The sequence below is a fragment of the Aspergillus flavus genome, chromosome 7 (assembly GCF_009017415.1).
Source record: "Aspergillus flavus chromosome 7, complete sequence".
NCBI lineage: Eukaryota > Fungi > Ascomycota > Eurotiomycetes > Eurotiales > Aspergillaceae > Aspergillus > Aspergillus flavus.
In genome coordinates this window covers 2,314,569-2,330,680 of record NC_092404.1, presented here as the reverse complement: position 1 = coordinate 2,330,680, position 16,112 = coordinate 2,314,569, and the positions used below count along the sequence as shown (strand labels likewise).

Below are 16,112 nucleotides of genomic sequence, written 5' to 3'. Positions count from 1 at the left end.
CGTGGAAAGTCTATTACTTCCGTTTATTGACTTCACCATTCACAGGCATCTGGCCCAACCAGGATGGCGGGCTGATGCCGGTCTGGTCGTGGATGGTGGTGAGAAGAGGCGGAAGGCCTTGCATGATATTTCGGACGGGGCCCATTGCATCTCCAGAGCCCTCTCCTTGTTCTAAAGTCAGCTTCTCACCACATTATACCTATTGTAAATAGCGCTTAGGAGCGACACTCACCGGTGTTCCATGACGAGATCTTGGGTGATAGTCCTCTGATAGCATCACCATTGGCCTTGGCTAACTTCTCATATGTACCGTTCTCCATCATTCTGAACTGTAGGAAGGCTTGAGGTCCCCCGAGGACGTCAATAAGGGCACCGTATGCCTTAGACATCTCGAGAATTCCCTCAGCTTCGCGCTTTTGCTTATAGAGGGCAGCGTCGGCTTCTTTGCTTTGACGGTAATCTAAGTATAGTCAGTGCAGGAACCCTATATATCTAAGAGGTGGGTGAACTTACAAGCTGCGTCTGCATCCATCTTGTGTTTATACAACCGCGCATCAGCTGCTTTCTGTTCTGTATAGTAAGCGGCATCTGCATTCTCCTGTGCAGACTCGCGTGCAACCTTGCTTTTGGTGACCTCACTGGCTCTAAGACGTTCTAGTTCGGTTTCGGCACGCTTGGACTCCACTTGTTTCTGCAGTTCTGCATCCTTCATCTCTGTCTGGCGCTTGGTTGTGATCTTGCTGATTTGGACACTGGCATCGAGCTCAGTCTGACGATTCATGAGCTCGGAATCCGCCTTGGCTTTCTCGGCCTTCCGTTTCGTCTCCAGTACAGCAGTATCGGCATCGATTTTGGAAATTTCCTGCTTCATTTTCCCCTTTTTCTCTGCCTCTCCGATCTCACCTTTCATCCGTGCCTCAGCAACATCGATCTTTGCTTGGTTAAGAGCTCCTTCGTGCGCTTTTTTGCTTAGGATGCTGAAATATTCGCTGCCAGGAGTGTCCTGGAGCTCTTTGACATTGGCGTTGTAACTGTGCATCTGTTAGTGGAGGGATCATTCATTGATTTGTCGTGGCTTACATTCGCAGGCCAAATTGCTGAAGTTCCTTTTGCACGTTCTCAATCACTGTGCAACATTGTTAGCTATGTTGGGCTAGCCAGGTTGAATCGCAGCTACAGACCTTTGTTTTTGAAAACCTGCCTTTCCTTGAAAACTTCCTCCATGGACATGCTGGAGACGATGACTCGAGTTTCACCTTCAATAATGCCTTTCACAATTTTCTGGACATTGCTTTTGTCGTCAGAGTTCTCCGCAAGGAGCCGAGCATAATCTTTGAGTGCCTCCATTTCATTGTCGGCTCCGATAGTGAACACTGCTGGCAATGAAAATTGAAGTTTTTCCATAGTCATGGCCTGAAGATTGAGCGCCAGATCAAAGGGCGTCACCGAGATCCTTGCACACTACTCATGATAAAAACGGGGTCGTCAGCATTGAACCCCAAACAATATACTGGTTGGCTCTTGAAAAGGGAAAACATACTCGCTGGAAGGGCATTACTATAGCTTTCTTGCAAATGCGAATATCGTTTATCCCGGCTCCAGTGAGCACGAGATATTCGCTTGGCTTTGCAATTGCATACCTGTGCGACACCTAGTTAGCCTCCGCATGAAGGAGAATGGTTATTATGGGCAATGGTATACCACATTTTGAACGTGTTGTTATACTGAAATCTCTAATTGTGCCTAACAAAATTGGACAGTCTTGAAGATGTCTAAGTTGTCTTAAGCCGGCGTTACTTATATAGCGTAGACTAAAGAGCCTCAGGGCTAGGATTACACGATAATTACAGGTACACCCCATGATGACGCCTGACGATTTGCCCTGCGTTCCATGAATCTTCGGCACATGTTCCGGACAAGGCATTGTTATACGCAGAAAGCCCGGGGCAACCCCTTGTAGTGAGGAGGCGATGCTGTTGGTGCCATGCAACACGAACGCCCGACGGGGCACAGCAATGGCAGACACAGCCTTGCATACATTAGTTAAGAATTAGCCCGTTGATAAGTCCCATACTAGACTAGTAGGACCCGCATCAATCCATGGCAAGGCTGGGCGAGCCATCGGCTTCCGGGGGTAAGCTGCGAGTTACCTAGGATGCTATGCTTCCGAAAGGTTGGGAGATAGCCATGTCCGTGTCAAGTGACTCAGTATATGACTACAGATTAGGAATGTACCGGTTAAGTCGGGGAAAATTAGGGTAGGAAAATGACATATGGATGAATCTATGATTACCCTCACTCTGGGATAGGTGACCCCAGGTCTATCAGCCTTGAAAGAATCTATGTAATGAATATCCTTGCCCCTGTACTACTGTCAACTGACAGACTGATGGTGTCACGTGTAATTGCATTCGCCCCCACCAAACAAACAATGCAAAATTGTTTTGGATAGCATCATGACTGCGGTGGGGTAAGAAGAGCCCGTCGAACTTCTTCAGTGCTTGCTAACATCCCCCGAAAAAGACTTTTCTACTGAGCTATTATTGAATATACAATATAACACATATTTCAAGGTATCTACGCTCTGCATGGTTTTCATCTTAGCAACCACAAAACCTTGTCGAAATCAAAAGGACTGCAGCGGAGTACATGGCAGCTCGCTTTTTGTTGTCTAGGATACCTGATCCTAACTACAATCATGCTCCTACATCGTGACTTCAAATATAAACTCCCTTCAGCATCACCAGCTCTGAATAACCCACTAATTCACACTCATATATACAGACTCCCCGTGAGGTAATGGCTAACTAAGTCTTTAGACATAAAGCACCATGGCGCCACGCTCGCAATTGGAGATCACCACCTCGTCTGTCTTGCGCCTGGTCAAGGAAGAAGCATCTTACCATCAAGAATATCAACAACAGACAGAGCGCATTAAGAAATTAGAGAGTCAACAAGGCGGCGATGACGAGAACAAAGAGTATCTGTTGAGGCAAGAGGTATCTGCATCCATGCAATAGCTATCATGAATATATTTGCTAACCCTATTGAAGCGTCTTGCACTTGAAGAAACCAAGAAGGTCCTCCCGGTCTTGAAAAAGAAGCTCGAAGATACGATAGCGACGCTCCAGAGTCTCCTGGTTAGTTTCGACAATTGCGCTTCACATGATTTGGATCCATCTGGCTAACACTCAGTGGTAGACCGAGGAGGGCAAGAAAGGACCCCAGAGCAACGTCGAGCACATCAATGCTGCCAAGGACGCTATTTCAAAGGCCAGGACGGCTGAGCGAGAGATCGCTTGAGGGCCATCAGCTGGGGAGGTCAATAGGACATCAGTGCAATGCATATGCTACTATGCTAATGACACAGCTACCTAATATCACAAATGAAGAGAAAAATTATAAATCATGAACAATACCATAATCGAACGCCGTCCAAGCATAACTCCTTACCTCATGAAGGATATATCAATAGCCTGACACCAAGAGATGTGTATGTCGTTTACGTGATATCCATTCTGTCAGGCACCTCTTCTCCCTCCTCTAAGTCATCAGGATTCTCTGCATTCTCATCTCCTGTCACTTCACCTTCATCCACCATAGTAGCATCCTGTTCTGATAATTGCTTCTTGTCATCCTCAGCCATTGTGACTTGCCGTAAGGGCGATGCTGCCCCCGCTGCTGTCAACCTCTCTGCATGTAGGCCAGCAGGTGAGCGGCCTGTTTCGTCGTGCCCTTGTTGGGATGGAGTGGCGCTATCAGATTCATGCCGTGGTGTATTTGCTCCACTAGACTTTCCCTTGGAAGGGACGTCGCCGTCGTCTCCATCTTCACCCTCTTGCATACCTTCCCTGCGTTCGACCTCTTCCTTTTCATCTCTGATAAGACGCCGGAGCTGCATTCCTTCTTCCACAATACGGCCAAATTGTTCTCGTCGTTCAGCCCAGGTCTTCGCGTAGTCCTTGCTCTCTTTCTCGAGTTCAGTGATCTCCGCCTGTAGCTTCTGTAGATTTGCCTGTTGGTCTTCCCGCGGCTTTAAGAGACGGTTGCTGGTGATCTTATCGGCCAAATCGTCGTAGCTTTTCCGCAGTGCTAGGAGCCGCTGTGCTTCTTCTAACTGAACCCTCAACTCAGCTGTGTTGTCGCGTACGGCTTGCATAGTGGAGAGAATCCGAAGCTTCTCGGCTGCATATCGTTCGCGTTCCTTCTCATTGCTCGTAAGGAGAAATTGAATGCGCGCGATACTACTCTCAAAAGCAGCAAAGTCCAGTGTCACGTCCTCGCGAAAATGGCGCCATTGTTCAAGCCTTTTCTGTTTCTCTGTCTCTGCTGCAGTGGCATCGTCGTCTGTTCCGTCTGGCGGAGGGGTGGGAGGAAGGGTTGCATTGGAGACGACTAGCGAATCGGGGTTCAAAAGTCGTTTTGATATACGTTTGAAAGGTTTCTCTTCGACGTTCAGCAGGCGCGACTTGTGGAGAGCATCTGGAAGGAGTTAGCGTGGTGAAGTGAAGGAAGCTTGTCCAAGGTCAGTGACAACGCCGACCTTCTTCCGACTGATCTAGTAAGCCGTAAGACGCCATTGTACGAGCAAATCAAAGTATGATTCTTGCGATTGACGCCGATAGCAGACGGTTGAACAAATCGGTGGTTGCTTCGGTCGCCGAGGAGGTTGGGTGCTTTAGAAAAAGGCTGATGCGAGCGGTCTGGGGATCCGCGCTAAGGCCGTTTCTTTCTTTCTTCACTCTGCCACCATAAATCTTGCTCGGGGTGCCTTTTATGGTACCGTACTTTCACCCACTACTACTACTACTACTACTACTACTACTACTACTACTACTACTAACTGTCATCGCTGCCAACAACGCCGAGTGAGCCAACCAACCACGGCCCTTTAGGGTCGAATGCTAGCTATTCATCCAGTGTCCGCTGGGGTTTTCTATAATTAGCGATGCCAATTGCCCCCCTATTATCTAGGCTTCGTGTCAGGCTGGATGGAGCCTTCTGAACATGCTTCTGGCGCTTATACGCAAACGACGCCCGACCGACCTACGAATTTGACATTAACGAGAGTCTATCGGTGTTGACAAACTAATAATGTTTTACTGATGGAAACGACTTGCAGAATCAATCTGTGCCTGTCCCATCTGCGGCACTTTTCCTTACCGTCATGACGGAGATATACTCGGGGCTCCATATGGGCCAACAGTTCGCGTCGCTGGAAGAGTTCAAAGCATTGGTACGAAGTATATCGGTCAGGCAGCATTGGGAGCTTCGTGTGACAAGGAGCAACAAAAAGAGTGTGGTGATAGGCTGTCGATCGTCGAACAATTGCTTTTTCCGCGTCGTCTGTCGCGCGAATAAGAATGCGACATACATTAGCAGCCTTCAAGACCGCCATAGCTGTCGGAGTAATGCAACCTCCACCACCAAGACACCTGTTCGGTCAGAAGTGTCGCATGTGCGGTTTCTCCTCAACGAAATACCGAAACTCTTCGATATGAGGAACAACGTAAAGGCGCAAGAGGTTGTGGATGCTGTTAAGCGTTACCATGGATATGAAATATCGATACGGCAAGCGCAGCGTGCCCTCATTAGATTGCAGCAACAACAGACACAAAACCAGGAAGAACGAGCTGATACTCTCGACTCCAGCGGAGACGACCAACAAGACAGTCACCTACCTCCATCTGAGGAACCGGCAGAGGGTTCAACTTACAGCAGTCTGTCTGGGCCGAGATGGATTCCAGATAATATGCAACATGGCCTCATGGACGCTGCTGAGGGCATTCAGCACGGTGGCATGCAGCGCAATCATCCTGCACTCCAAGCTCCACAAATCCACAATGAAGCTTTGCAGTCGCACGCTCAACTAGAAGCTTCGCATCAAGTACAACCGGCAACTGCAGTACATCATCCACCCAATATTCAGTCACCGGAGCAAGCAACTTTAGGCAATTCTCTTAATCAGCCAATAACACCTCACCAGACTCGTTATGCAGTGTCAGCCCCCCACCCTCCATCGGCGCCGCAGACCGGGCAACCCAAGCCCCAAAGACGGCTTCAAACTGAGGGGCATCCGGCTGCTGCGCAACTAGTTCTCACAAACTTCAAGATCGAGTTCACATGTACTACGTGCGGAGCCTTGAACCAAAGCTTTTTCCCAAACCAAGGAAACATTACTGGGGGAAGTTATCTGCCTCAGCCTCCTATACCCGGTCAGAGCGCTGCAGAAGGCACAGGGCGCCCAACGCAATCTATTCAAGGTAGCAGTGGTGCTAGTCGCGTGGCTGAAGCCCATGGGTACGGGGGAGACACTGCGGCTGGTCATCGTGGCGTACATTCGCCCTGGACACCAGGTACTCTAGATGTTCCAATCGCGCCTGCGCACACCTAATCCACGTAGAATGATAAGGGTGTCATGGCTAGTTGTTACTGCTAAGAGGTGACTTGTAACTTTTCACCAGACATGTTCGTTCAAGTCTCTGGACTGGCTTGTTCTAATCAAGTACATAAGCTAAAATGGGTTGAGCCTAGACGCCACTGGAAATACACCTCACTTGCTGAAGGATACTCCTGATCGTCGTCAAAACCAGTAGGTCGAATTATTCGTCTTTGAATGTCGATACACCTCCTGTGCCTGCTTCACCAAGAATGGGCTACCCACATTGTTGATTACGCGGACAAGCAAGTGTGCATTGTCGATCCGGCCGAGTGTGAAAAGCAAAGGAATACGCTGTTCAAGGAATGACGTTAAGATAGCGATGAATACTATCTTAGACAAATATCCGGTTGCACAATAAGTGAAGAGAAGGGCGAGAAGAAATGAAGTTAATTAAACCACAGCTTAAAACATGGGAGAATTGAATAGAGCAGTGGCTTCGATAAACGCCGAGTAAGTCCTTGGACGGAATTCGGCACGCTCTCCGACCAAGCTTTTCGGACCTCCGATCATGGATTATCAAATGCCGATAGCAAAGATCCACATCCCTCATAGATTCCGAATCAGAGCAGAATGGGTCCCGCGCAACTATCCTAGTGCCAATGCTTGGGAAGAAGCGGATAGATTCCGCCAACTTGGAAGTATCTGTGGAGTTAGTTCCCTAGGCAATAATTGGCTTGGTCCTTTACGCCAGCGTCGAATGAAAATTTGTCGGCATAGACTCCGATGCTTTGTTCAGTATGAAAGATTACGACGATGGCAAAGACGATAAAATGCGTCACACTCACTAATGGTGTCAGCAAGGAAAAAAATCTTTCCCTTCTTAGTTCTCCAATTGACTAGGTTGCTGCGCATCCTTGCCTAATATATTCATGGTTCTGTGCCCTCCTTAAGAAAGAAAGGAGAAAGAAGATCTGTACTCAGCCACACATTTCATATCAAAAACTCTTGAATCCCAATTGGGGTCATACACACACTATATCTTGTGAAGAAATAGAGTCTGCTACATGATATCTCATACCCTCCTATCTGAAGCCGCTCATCCTCTAATGCAACGACCCAAATATTGTTCGAATAGAACGCGAAATGATGAATCGGCAACAAGCTGCAGAGAAAGCTTTGCATGATCAGACCAATATCTTGCCAATTGGTCAACTACTGATTGTTTTTGCTGGCTTGGCAGTGTCATTACTTATCACTTTCGTCGACCAGAATGGCATCAGCGTTACTCTCCCCACAATTGCCAAAGATCTCCATGCTGAAAATACTATCTCCTGGGCGGGTACATCGTCACTCATCGCAAATACTATGTTTACGGTGCTGTATGGCCGTCTTTCCGATATTTTTGGCCGAAAGATAGTCTACCTTTTTGCGTTGGCCCTGCTCTGTATTGCCGATTTGCTCTGTGGCCTGTCACAGAATGCCGCTATGTTTTATGTCTTTCGAGGACTGGCAGGTGTTGCAGGAGGTGGTGTTACCTCTTTGACCATGATCATTGTATCTGACATCGTGACCCTTGAACAACGAGGTAAGTATCAGGGAATATTGGGTGCCTCGCTTGGACTTGGAAACGTAATTGGTCCCTTCCTTGCAGCTGCTTTTATCATGAAGGCGACTTGGCGGGCGTTTTTCTGGCTCCTCGCTCCGTTATCAGTATGCTCCATAGTGGTGGGATATTTTCTCATACCAAACAATGCCCAAAAGACTAGTTTCAGAAAGAATTTGGGGCGGATTGATCACTACGGAATTTTTGCGTCGTCTATCGGGATCATCTTCCTGCTCATCCCCATTTCTGGCGGCGGCTCTTACTTCCAGTGGGACTCTGCAATGGTGATAAGCATGCTCGTTATTGGTGGTTGCTCCCTGATTGTTTTCATTATCATAGAGTGGAAGGTGGCCACACTTCCTATGCTTCCCAGTACGTCGTTCACATAATTACCTTGCGGCGGCGAAGACTAATGGTTCAATAGTGGTTATGTTCAGGAATAAAGTCATATGTACTTTGTTCCTGCAGAGCTTCCTTCTCGGGGCCGTCTACCAGTCCAACCTCTATTATCTGCCTTTGTACTACCAAAATGCTAGAGGATGGTCTCCAATCATCTCTGCAGCACTAACGACGCCCATGGTAGCTTGCCAGTCACTGGCCTCTATCTGCTCTGGACAGTACATCTCCCGCCGCAAACGTTACGGGGAGGTTATCTGGACAGGCTTCGGTCTTTGGACCCTGTAAGCACTTGCCTCATATTAAAAGGATTCTTTCAGATGACCGTCTAACAATATACGGTAACAGTGGTGCCGGCTTAATGCTTCTTTTCAATCGTCATACCAGTATCGGAGCAATAGTCGTAATCGTCCTCGTACAGGGCATAGGTATAGGCTTCACCTTTCAGCCTACACTAGTGGCCTTCCAAGCTCACTGCACCAAAGCTCACCGGGCAGTTATAATATCGAACCGCAACTTCTTCCGCTGCCTGGGCGGTGCTTGTGGGCTGGCTGTGTCGGCCGCGATACTGCAGGCGGTTCTCAAGTCCAATCTGCCAGAAGGGTATCAGAATATCGCTCACTCGACATACTCATTACCATCCAGATCAGGCGTTGCGGACGCAGATTGGGAGCAAATTATCACTGCCTATGCGAAGGCCTCAAGGGGAGTTTTCATTTTGCAAGTACCGCTGATCGGGATTTGTTTCCTTTTGTGTTTCTTTATCAAAGATAGAGGACTAGAAAGGCCCAAGGACCCCGGGGAAGAAGAAGAAGAGGAAAAGAAGAAGCAAAAGGATGACGATAGCCGTGGAGCCCAGGAGCACGCTACCCAGGAAAACAGTCTGCACTCGGATCTTGAGAATCAATCCGCTTCTGCTAATAATGCGAATCGTGGGGGTTAACCTGACAACTCCGAGAGTGGTCGAGAAATGTTTGTATTGTCTGAGATGGTTTGCACGTACGGCGTTTGGGCTGGGTCATAGATCAACATGCTTTAAGGTTACGTAATGTATCACAGCATACAAAAGTGAGTTCGGGCATTATTCGGATAATGATAATGAAAAAGTATCCACGATTTCCTCTAGGTAGTCTGGAGCTTCTGTCCATAATACTACGTTGTACTCGTCTAGTAATGTGTCATGTGTGCCCCTTATCGATACCACTCCACGTGTCTTGGCGTCCCGATATTCCGATTGTATTACTCCCATGTCTCCAACAACCATCTCTCCACATTTCTGGAATCCACTGACGATCTTTTGTTTGACATGAACCATGCCTTCACGTATATTTCCATGTCATGGATCTAAATGAATTAACGGGACCTTCTAGAGACTCAACTCCGTCCCAAGAATACAACCCTCGGAAGCGCGCCAGAACAGCATGCACGCGCTGTAAAACGAGGAAGCAGAAAGTAAGTCCCATCCTAGTTCTGATTATGGTAAGTGTCGCTAGCAAAAAGTCCTGACAATTGGGTAGTGTGACAACGAGTACCCGGTGTGCTCCAATTGTCAAAAGGCCGGGACTGCATGTGACAAGGCCACCGTGCGACAGGAGAGTGGCCAGCAAAATGCGTAAGCTTGCCCACTTCAATAGTATTTATATTTCTCCTAAATGCCCTAATGCAAGTAGGTACACTCGTGCTTTAGAAGAACGTGTCGAGTATCTTGAGACGCAACTTAAGTCAGGGCGGAGGGGCAATAATGCCAGTGGTGGTGTCTCAAACCCAGTTGCTGCATTCTTGTCACCTCCTAACCAAGCAGCGGTTCAGGGTAGTTCTCCGACTGGCATCGACCACAACGCTATCGGGGACCTGGTGGGATTTCTTGCATTGAATTCCCTAGAGGCTCCTGCGTATGTGGGGTCGAGCTCAGGAGTCTCTCTGGCAGCCAACCTGGGTGAAATGGTTCAGACAACGGTCTGGAACCAAGTCCTGGCGTCGCCGCGAGGTTTAGAGAGCGCTCAATCTACCGGAAATGGCCTAAGTGCGAATCATGCAAATCTGGGTCTTTCCTATCAACCAGTTAGTACTAAAAATAGCGGTGATCGGTCTCGACCACCGAGGATGGAGGAACTACTGGCGAAGGGTGCTGAGCCACCGAATGACGAAATGGGATCACGAATCATGAATGCTTACCTGACACGACTCCATACACGGTATCCATTCCTCGATAGGAGAGAGCTATGGCGACTGCACGAAGCCCGCTGGCAGTTGGCAAAGAAAAAACGCGAGGAACTTTCCAAGGCCGATAAATTTGGGATATTTCAGCTATACATAGTCTACGCGATTGGGGCGACCTTTCTCCAATTAAGTGAGCGGTACTCATACATCCCTCCTGAGGTAAGTTGTACACTATAGCCTATCGAAACATGCTCTAATCTATAGAAGCGATTCTATATGACCGCCCTTCAACAAGCTTCAGCTATGTGCGAAGCACGTTCCATTGAAAACATAAAAGCCATGACGCTTCTAGTTGTGTACCACCTTCGCTCCGCGTCTAGTCAGGGAGTGTGGTACATGATAGGACTAGCGATGCGAACTGCTATTGACCTGGGGCTACACAGGAAAGCAAATGAGGTCAGCCTTGACCTATTTACAGCCCAACTGCGGCGAAGGCTATTCTGGACAGTTTACTACTTAGAGAGAGTCGTATCCATGTCCCTGGGTCGACCCTTCAGCATTGCAGACAGGAACATCGACCTCCCCTTGCCCTTAGACGTGGACGATGACGTACGGGACCCAACTGTTCTAAGTGCAGCGCCCCCGACAGATAGACCAACAACGATGACATTTGCCTTATTTTTAATCAAAGTACGCCAGATTGATTCCAAAGTTCAACATAAGATATATCGGGCAGATCGACCACTCCACACCCTCCGCTCAAAGATGGACCGTCTGTTCCTTGAATTAGAAGAGTGGAAACAATCAGCACTACTGCGATTTAATGGACCAGATCTTGACTATCCAATGTTACATTACAACCGGGCGCTACGACTTTTGATTCAGCCTTTTCTGCCGTCGCTCCCTCTCACAGACCCATATTATCATATCTGTCTCCGCGCGGCCGGCGACATCTGCCAGACCCATAAAAGATTACACCAGTCGCTCGAATACGGTCACTCTTTCCTAGCAGTGCAGACCGTATTCATGGCAGGTATCACATTGCTGTACGCCCTATGGACGCACACTAGCGAGGTATGGTCCGTGCAGATGAGCAACGACATCCGCGCCTGCTCCACGGTACTATTCGTCATGGGCGAACGAGCAGCATGGGTCAAGAAATACCGAGACGCATTCGAGCTCCTCGTCAACGCGGCCATGGAGAAGCTCGAAGGAAGCGACGCAGCCAAGAAAGTTGGAATGGCCGAACTGATGACAGCCCAACATGGCAGCGCCAATCCGCGCAACACTGCTAGCATGTCCAAGGAGTATCCGACAACCGGTCCGAACATGCCCGATGTCAACTCAGTGCAGATGGATCCGGCAGCACAGGATCACGGAGTGCGCATGGCATTCCAGCTTGCTCCCTGGATTGACCTGGAGGAAGATTGCCCGTTCTGGATGCCTGATTTTGAGACTTTAGAGAGTTTATCGGGGAATCTGTGGAACGGTGAGGATTCTGTACTGTTTGATCCTCTGTGATGTGCGACAGACTATACCATAGAAAGAAGTATAAAGATTATTAGTAGATTAAGAAATAAATATCACTTTCAGGATTCTCTTAAAGGGAAACTGTTTGCTAAATACAGGAGAATAAAGTAGAAAATGCTATATAAGCAGTATAGTTTTCACTCAATATAGGAAGCCATAGAATAACTCCTCAAAAATAAAATTAGGCACTTGTAAATTTACAATTGTTTGAAAAATTTGTTCTCATACAGCAGGCCTGCCATGTAAGCACTATACAACAGATTCCCGCATAAATCCAACACAAACCGAAAACCCAATAAGAGAACGGGAACGTTGCCAGAAACGCGAGACATAAAATTAATAAGACAGTTGTGCAGGCAAGGTCTGTGACGTCTGGAGTTGACTAAAGGTCACGTCCAGATGACGTCGATGCGACATGGCATAGATCAGGAACCGAATACATCATAGTTCTACATTCGGATACATATACACATTGAATCAACGCAACCAAGCAGTTCTACAAGACATTTACAATCGATATCCATCCAAATAGCATAAACAAATATTTAACAAAAAATGCCACAGCAAAAGAAACAACACACCGTAGCCGTTATCGGCTCCGGAAACTGGTATATACATACCCCTAAATATAACCATAGCACCCAATACTAACCACCAAAAAAAGGGGCTCAACAATTGCCAAAATCCTCGCCGAAAATACAGCCTCACACCCCGAACTCTTCACCCCGAAGGTCCAAATGTGGGTATTCGAAGAACAGATTCAGATCCCGTCCGACTCCCCCCACCACTCTAAATACGGCGACAAGCCCCAGAACCTTACCGAGGTGATCAACGCCGTACACGAGAACGTGAAGTACCTACCGGGGATCCGACTCCCAGAGAACGTGGTTGCGAACCCGAACCTCGAGGACGTGGTGAAAGATGCAACGATCCTGGTCTTCAACCTCCCGCATCAGTTTATCGAGAAGACACTGGATCAGATTAAGGGGAAGCACTTGCCGTACGCGAGGGCGATATCGTGCGTGAAGGGCGTAGATGTGACGGATGGGATGGTGACGTTGTTTTCAGAGCTGATTATGGAGAAGCTGGCGATTTATTGTGGGTCGTTGTCTGGGGCAAATATTGCGCCGGAGGTTGCGGCGGAGAAGTTCAGTGAGACGACTATTGGATATGATACGCCGCCGATGGATGTCAAAGCCGAGGATGGAAGTCCGGAGGACAATAAGATTAAGATTGATGAGCAGAGGCAGGTGAAAACGAGGCCGACGCATACAAAGTTGACGCGGGTGCCGCAGGAGCTTGTGACGGTTGATGCGGAGCTGTGGCGGACGTTGTTTGGACGACCGTATTTCCATGTCAATGTGGTGGATGATGTCGCGGGCGTTGCGCTGAGCGGTGCGCTGAAAAATATCGTGGCATTGGCGGCAGGTTTCGTCGCCGGGAAAGGATGGGGAGAAAATGGCAAAGCGGCAGTCATTCGGGTTGGGGTGGTGGAGATGGTGAAGTTTGGACGGACTTGGTTCCCACAGTCTGTCAATGAGAGGACGTTTACGGAGGAAAGTGCGGGCATTGCTGATCTGGTCGCATCTTGTTCTGCTGGAAGGAACTTCCGGTCTGCGAAGCATGCCGTGGAGAAGGGGGTGAATGTAGATGAGATTGAAAAGACTGAGATGAACGGGCAGAAGTTGCAGGGAACGTCAACGGCGAAGTCCGTTCACGAATTCCTTGAGAAGCATGGGAAAGTGCAGGACTTCCCCTTGTTCGATGCTGTATATGGTGAGTCTCGCCTATGAAACTAGGCGCTGTTTCTGTGAACTGTGGTTGCTAATATCTGATTAGGCATTCTCGAAGGCAAGACCAGCGTGGACAGTTTGCCAAAGTTGCTGGACAAGAGGTTCGGTTAGATTGATACTGAGCCTGTAAAGCTAGAATGCTCTGATGAACTGTATATAGATAATAATTAAAGACGAAATGGATTGACCCTGTGCTGTTCAATAAATCCGGGTCTATGGTATTAAGCTTACTTATATAGAAAACATTACAAAGAGCACCGATGGTGCAATCAAACAGACGGTACCATGGTCCTCAGTCCCTTTGCTATCCGTTGAATCTGCCCCCCGTAATATGTCTGTTCCGATTAGCAAGCTGTCTCTTGAACGTCAATAGGGTATCTTACAGTTTCTAGCCCAGCGCCTATGATCTTCGTAGGAAGGAAACGAGTAATAAATGGAGCGGGAACCTTGTTCAGGAGCAACTGCGCTTTCTCATCTGGCACACTTTCATCGAGAAGCAATTGAGGGAACTTGGCGTCAATAGCCGCCGGGCGGCCGATTCCAATTAGATCGCATGCATTCTCCTTGATAGCGGACTCGGCGCCTGTCCGGCTTCGGAAGCCGCCTGTCAGCATGAAGACAAGATCAGGGTACCGCTTGCGGGCCTCGGTTGCGAACTCGATGAAGAAGGCCTCACGGGCTGCTGTGCGGGCACTCTTCTGCGGCTGTGTCCCTCCCATCATCTGTATGCGATGAGCCTGTGTGATAAACAGTTGGATGATGGAGCGAGGGCGCCTACACTGGGATCTTCATAACTTCCACCACTGACTTCGAGGAAGTCAATCCCGGCCTCTACCAGTAATCCAATTTGAGCCATGGTTTCTTCAAAGGTTGATGAGCTGTGGTCTGCAGAGTTGAGTTTGATGCCCACACAGAACTTCGATGGAACGGCTTTTCGAATTTCGGTAATGATATCTAGGACAAATTTTGCTCTCTTCTCCAGAGTGCCGCCGTACACATCTGTACGAAGGTTTGTCTGTTTGCAAGGTGTTAAGTGGCGTTTAGTAGTTACCTGAATTGGGTCGTTACCTTCGGGTTCAAGAATTGATCTGCATTATTAGCAACTGATCCTGGAGACACCCGCAGGCCCACAGAGACGTACCGATTAGATATCCATGGGCACCATGCAGCTCAACGCCGGAGAATCCACTATCGGCCATTAACCGAGCCGTATCAACGAACTTCCTCGTTACATTTTCAATATCTGCCTGTGTCATTTCTCTCGGTGCCGGGAATGCGATCCTGCTAACGAACCAGTCCAACCAACCATCCCCAAACTGCACTGGAATCGCACTCGGCGCTATAGTCGGCGCAAAGAGACCTCGGTTGCCAGCACCGCGGAGTGACTGCCGACCGGGATGGCTGATCTGTACGATGGCAGGAGTTCCATGTTGTTGGCATGCTTGGGCATATTTGGCCCAGGTCTCAACGAGGGCTTCGTTACCCTCTTTGCCGGTATATTCACCGTGCAGAGCAGGGTCGAAGTGACTCCCGAGATGGTCTATGTCAACTTGGACGTTTCCTGACAGATCACATTAACACGCTGATATGGTAGGTTACACATCGGGCTATTAAATGTTTTACCTGTAAGTAGAGCACCCCACCCTCCTTGGCCCCATTGATTGTAGACCTCAAGCAGTGACGGTGTCGGAATATGCTCCCATCCCGCCATCATCTCGGCCATTGCAGCCTGGCAGCACTGTTAGAAGAATGGGTTTGCGGGTCAGGGTAGGTCTTTACCTTAACAAAGCGGTTGGGAAACACCAAACCGCAAGGTAATTTGACGGCGTCGCTTAGAGGAGACGACATTGCGGTAGTAGTATATAGAAAAAATGAATTGGTTAGGCTAATGTGACCAGGTACCGGAGGACGCTCAGGATTGATATACGTTCCCGCAGATCGGATATGCACAACCGAGGCAGATATCCACTGTTCTCATAGCGATGGGCGGAGCAAAGGCAAGCCGAACGGATAACGGATGGGGCATTCCGAAAGCTTCATGAAGAAAACTTGTCATCAACCATATTGATTAGTGATACTTAATAATGAGAGCCACCATATTAGCAATCCTATAAAGATATTAGTGATAGTAATAGAGGTAATGATAGTTTTCAGAAAAGAATTCAAACGAAACGAAACGAAACGACCCCGAGCGCATGGCAGTGTAGCAGGTTGCAAATTCCAGGCATCTCTCTACTGCTATCGTCAT

The 16,112-nt window shown here is 48.4% G+C and overlaps 7 protein-coding genes across 7 annotated transcripts; 4 read left to right on the top strand and 3 right to left on the bottom strand.

Moving 5' to 3' along the window:
- Nucleotides 1–13: 13 nt before the first annotated feature.
- On the bottom strand, nt 14–1,759 carry F9C07_2281128 (flotillin domain protein; the record flags this gene model as incomplete). The annotated part of the gene is made up of 7 exons (XM_071510482.1): nt 1,702–1,759; nt 1,541–1,640; nt 1,182–1,461; nt 1,081–1,126; nt 514–1,031; nt 233–460; nt 14–171 (listed from the first exon to the last, which is right to left on the bottom strand). Exons 1-7 carry the CDS (start codon nt 1,704–1,706, stop codon nt 14–16), a joined length of 1,335 nt encoding a protein of 444 aa, XP_071367067.1. The 5' UTR covers nt 1,707–1,759.
- A 1,072-nt stretch (nt 1,760–2,831) lies between these two features.
- On the top strand, nt 2,832–3,303 carry F9C07_6009 (putative tubulin-specific chaperone Rbl2; the record flags this gene model as incomplete). The annotated part of the gene is made up of 3 exons (XM_041294890.1): nt 2,832–2,999; nt 3,054–3,140; nt 3,202–3,303. The coding sequence occupies 3 exons, from the start codon at nt 2,832–2,834 to the stop codon at nt 3,301–3,303; spliced, it is 357 nt and encodes a 118-aa protein (XP_041150543.1).
- A 199-nt stretch (nt 3,304–3,502) lies between these two features.
- On the bottom strand, nt 3,503–4,580 carry F9C07_6008 (Tho complex subunit 7-domain-containing protein; the record flags this gene model as incomplete). Its single annotated transcript, XM_041294895.1, has 2 exons — nt 3,503–4,482; nt 4,544–4,580. 2 exons carry the CDS (start codon nt 4,578–4,580, stop codon nt 3,503–3,505), a joined length of 1,017 nt encoding a protein of 338 aa, XP_041150542.1.
- A 917-nt stretch (nt 4,581–5,497) lies between these two features.
- Nucleotides 5,498–6,394, top strand: F9C07_6007 (uncharacterized protein; the record flags this gene model as incomplete). The annotated part of the gene is made up of 1 exon (XM_041287283.2): nt 5,498–6,394. The coding sequence occupies one exon, from the start codon at nt 5,498–5,500 to the stop codon at nt 6,392–6,394; it is 897 nt and encodes a 298-aa protein (XP_041150541.2).
- Nucleotides 6,395–7,525: 1,131 nt separating this feature from the next.
- On the top strand, nt 7,526–12,062 carry F9C07_2220120 (uncharacterized protein; the record flags this gene model as incomplete). Its single annotated transcript, XM_071509716.1, has 8 exons — nt 7,526–7,967; nt 8,034–8,357; nt 8,410–8,665; nt 9,752–9,833; nt 9,899–9,993; nt 10,052–10,760; nt 10,809–10,928; nt 11,427–12,062. The coding sequence occupies 8 exons, from the start codon at nt 7,526–7,528 to the stop codon at nt 12,060–12,062; spliced, it is 2,664 nt and encodes an 887-aa protein (XP_071367066.1).
- A 564-nt stretch (nt 12,063–12,626) lies between these two features.
- F9C07_2229854 (glycerol-3-phosphate dehydrogenase/dihydroxyacetone 3-phosphate reductase) lies at nt 12,627–13,975 on the top strand (the record flags this gene model as incomplete). The annotated part of the gene is made up of 3 exons (XM_041294887.1): nt 12,627–12,679; nt 12,736–13,847; nt 13,911–13,975. The coding sequence occupies 3 exons, from the start codon at nt 12,627–12,629 to the stop codon at nt 13,973–13,975; spliced, it is 1,230 nt and encodes a 409-aa protein (XP_041150538.1).
- Nucleotides 13,976–13,998: 23 nt separating this feature from the next.
- F9C07_1884458 (flavin oxidoreductase) lies at nt 13,999–16,047 on the bottom strand. The gene is made up of 7 exons (XM_041287279.2): nt 15,644–16,047; nt 15,488–15,593; nt 15,006–15,425; nt 14,933–14,952; nt 14,643–14,879; nt 14,248–14,586; nt 13,999–14,199 (listed from the first exon to the last, which is right to left on the bottom strand). Exons 1-7 carry the CDS (start codon nt 15,710–15,712, stop codon nt 14,134–14,136), a joined length of 1,257 nt encoding a protein of 418 aa, XP_041150537.1. The 5' UTR covers nt 15,713–16,047; the 3' UTR covers nt 13,999–14,133.
- Between the last annotated feature and the right edge of the window lie 65 nt (nt 16,048–16,112).

Bases quoted from the DNA above. Each gene is read 5' to 3' on its own strand.
- F9C07_1884458 (XM_041287279.2), bottom strand. From the start codon at position 15,712: ATGTCGTCTCCTCTAAGCGACGCCGTCAAATTACCTTGCGGTTTGGTG. The intron at 15,426-15,487 runs GTAAAACATTTA...GTGATCTGTCAG, and splicing joins GTGGGGTGCTCTACTTACAG to GAAACGTCCAAGTTGACATA. The intron at 14,953-15,005 runs GTACGTCTCTGT...CTAATAATGCAG, and splicing joins TGCCCATGGATATCTAATCG to ATCAATTCTTGAACCCGAAG.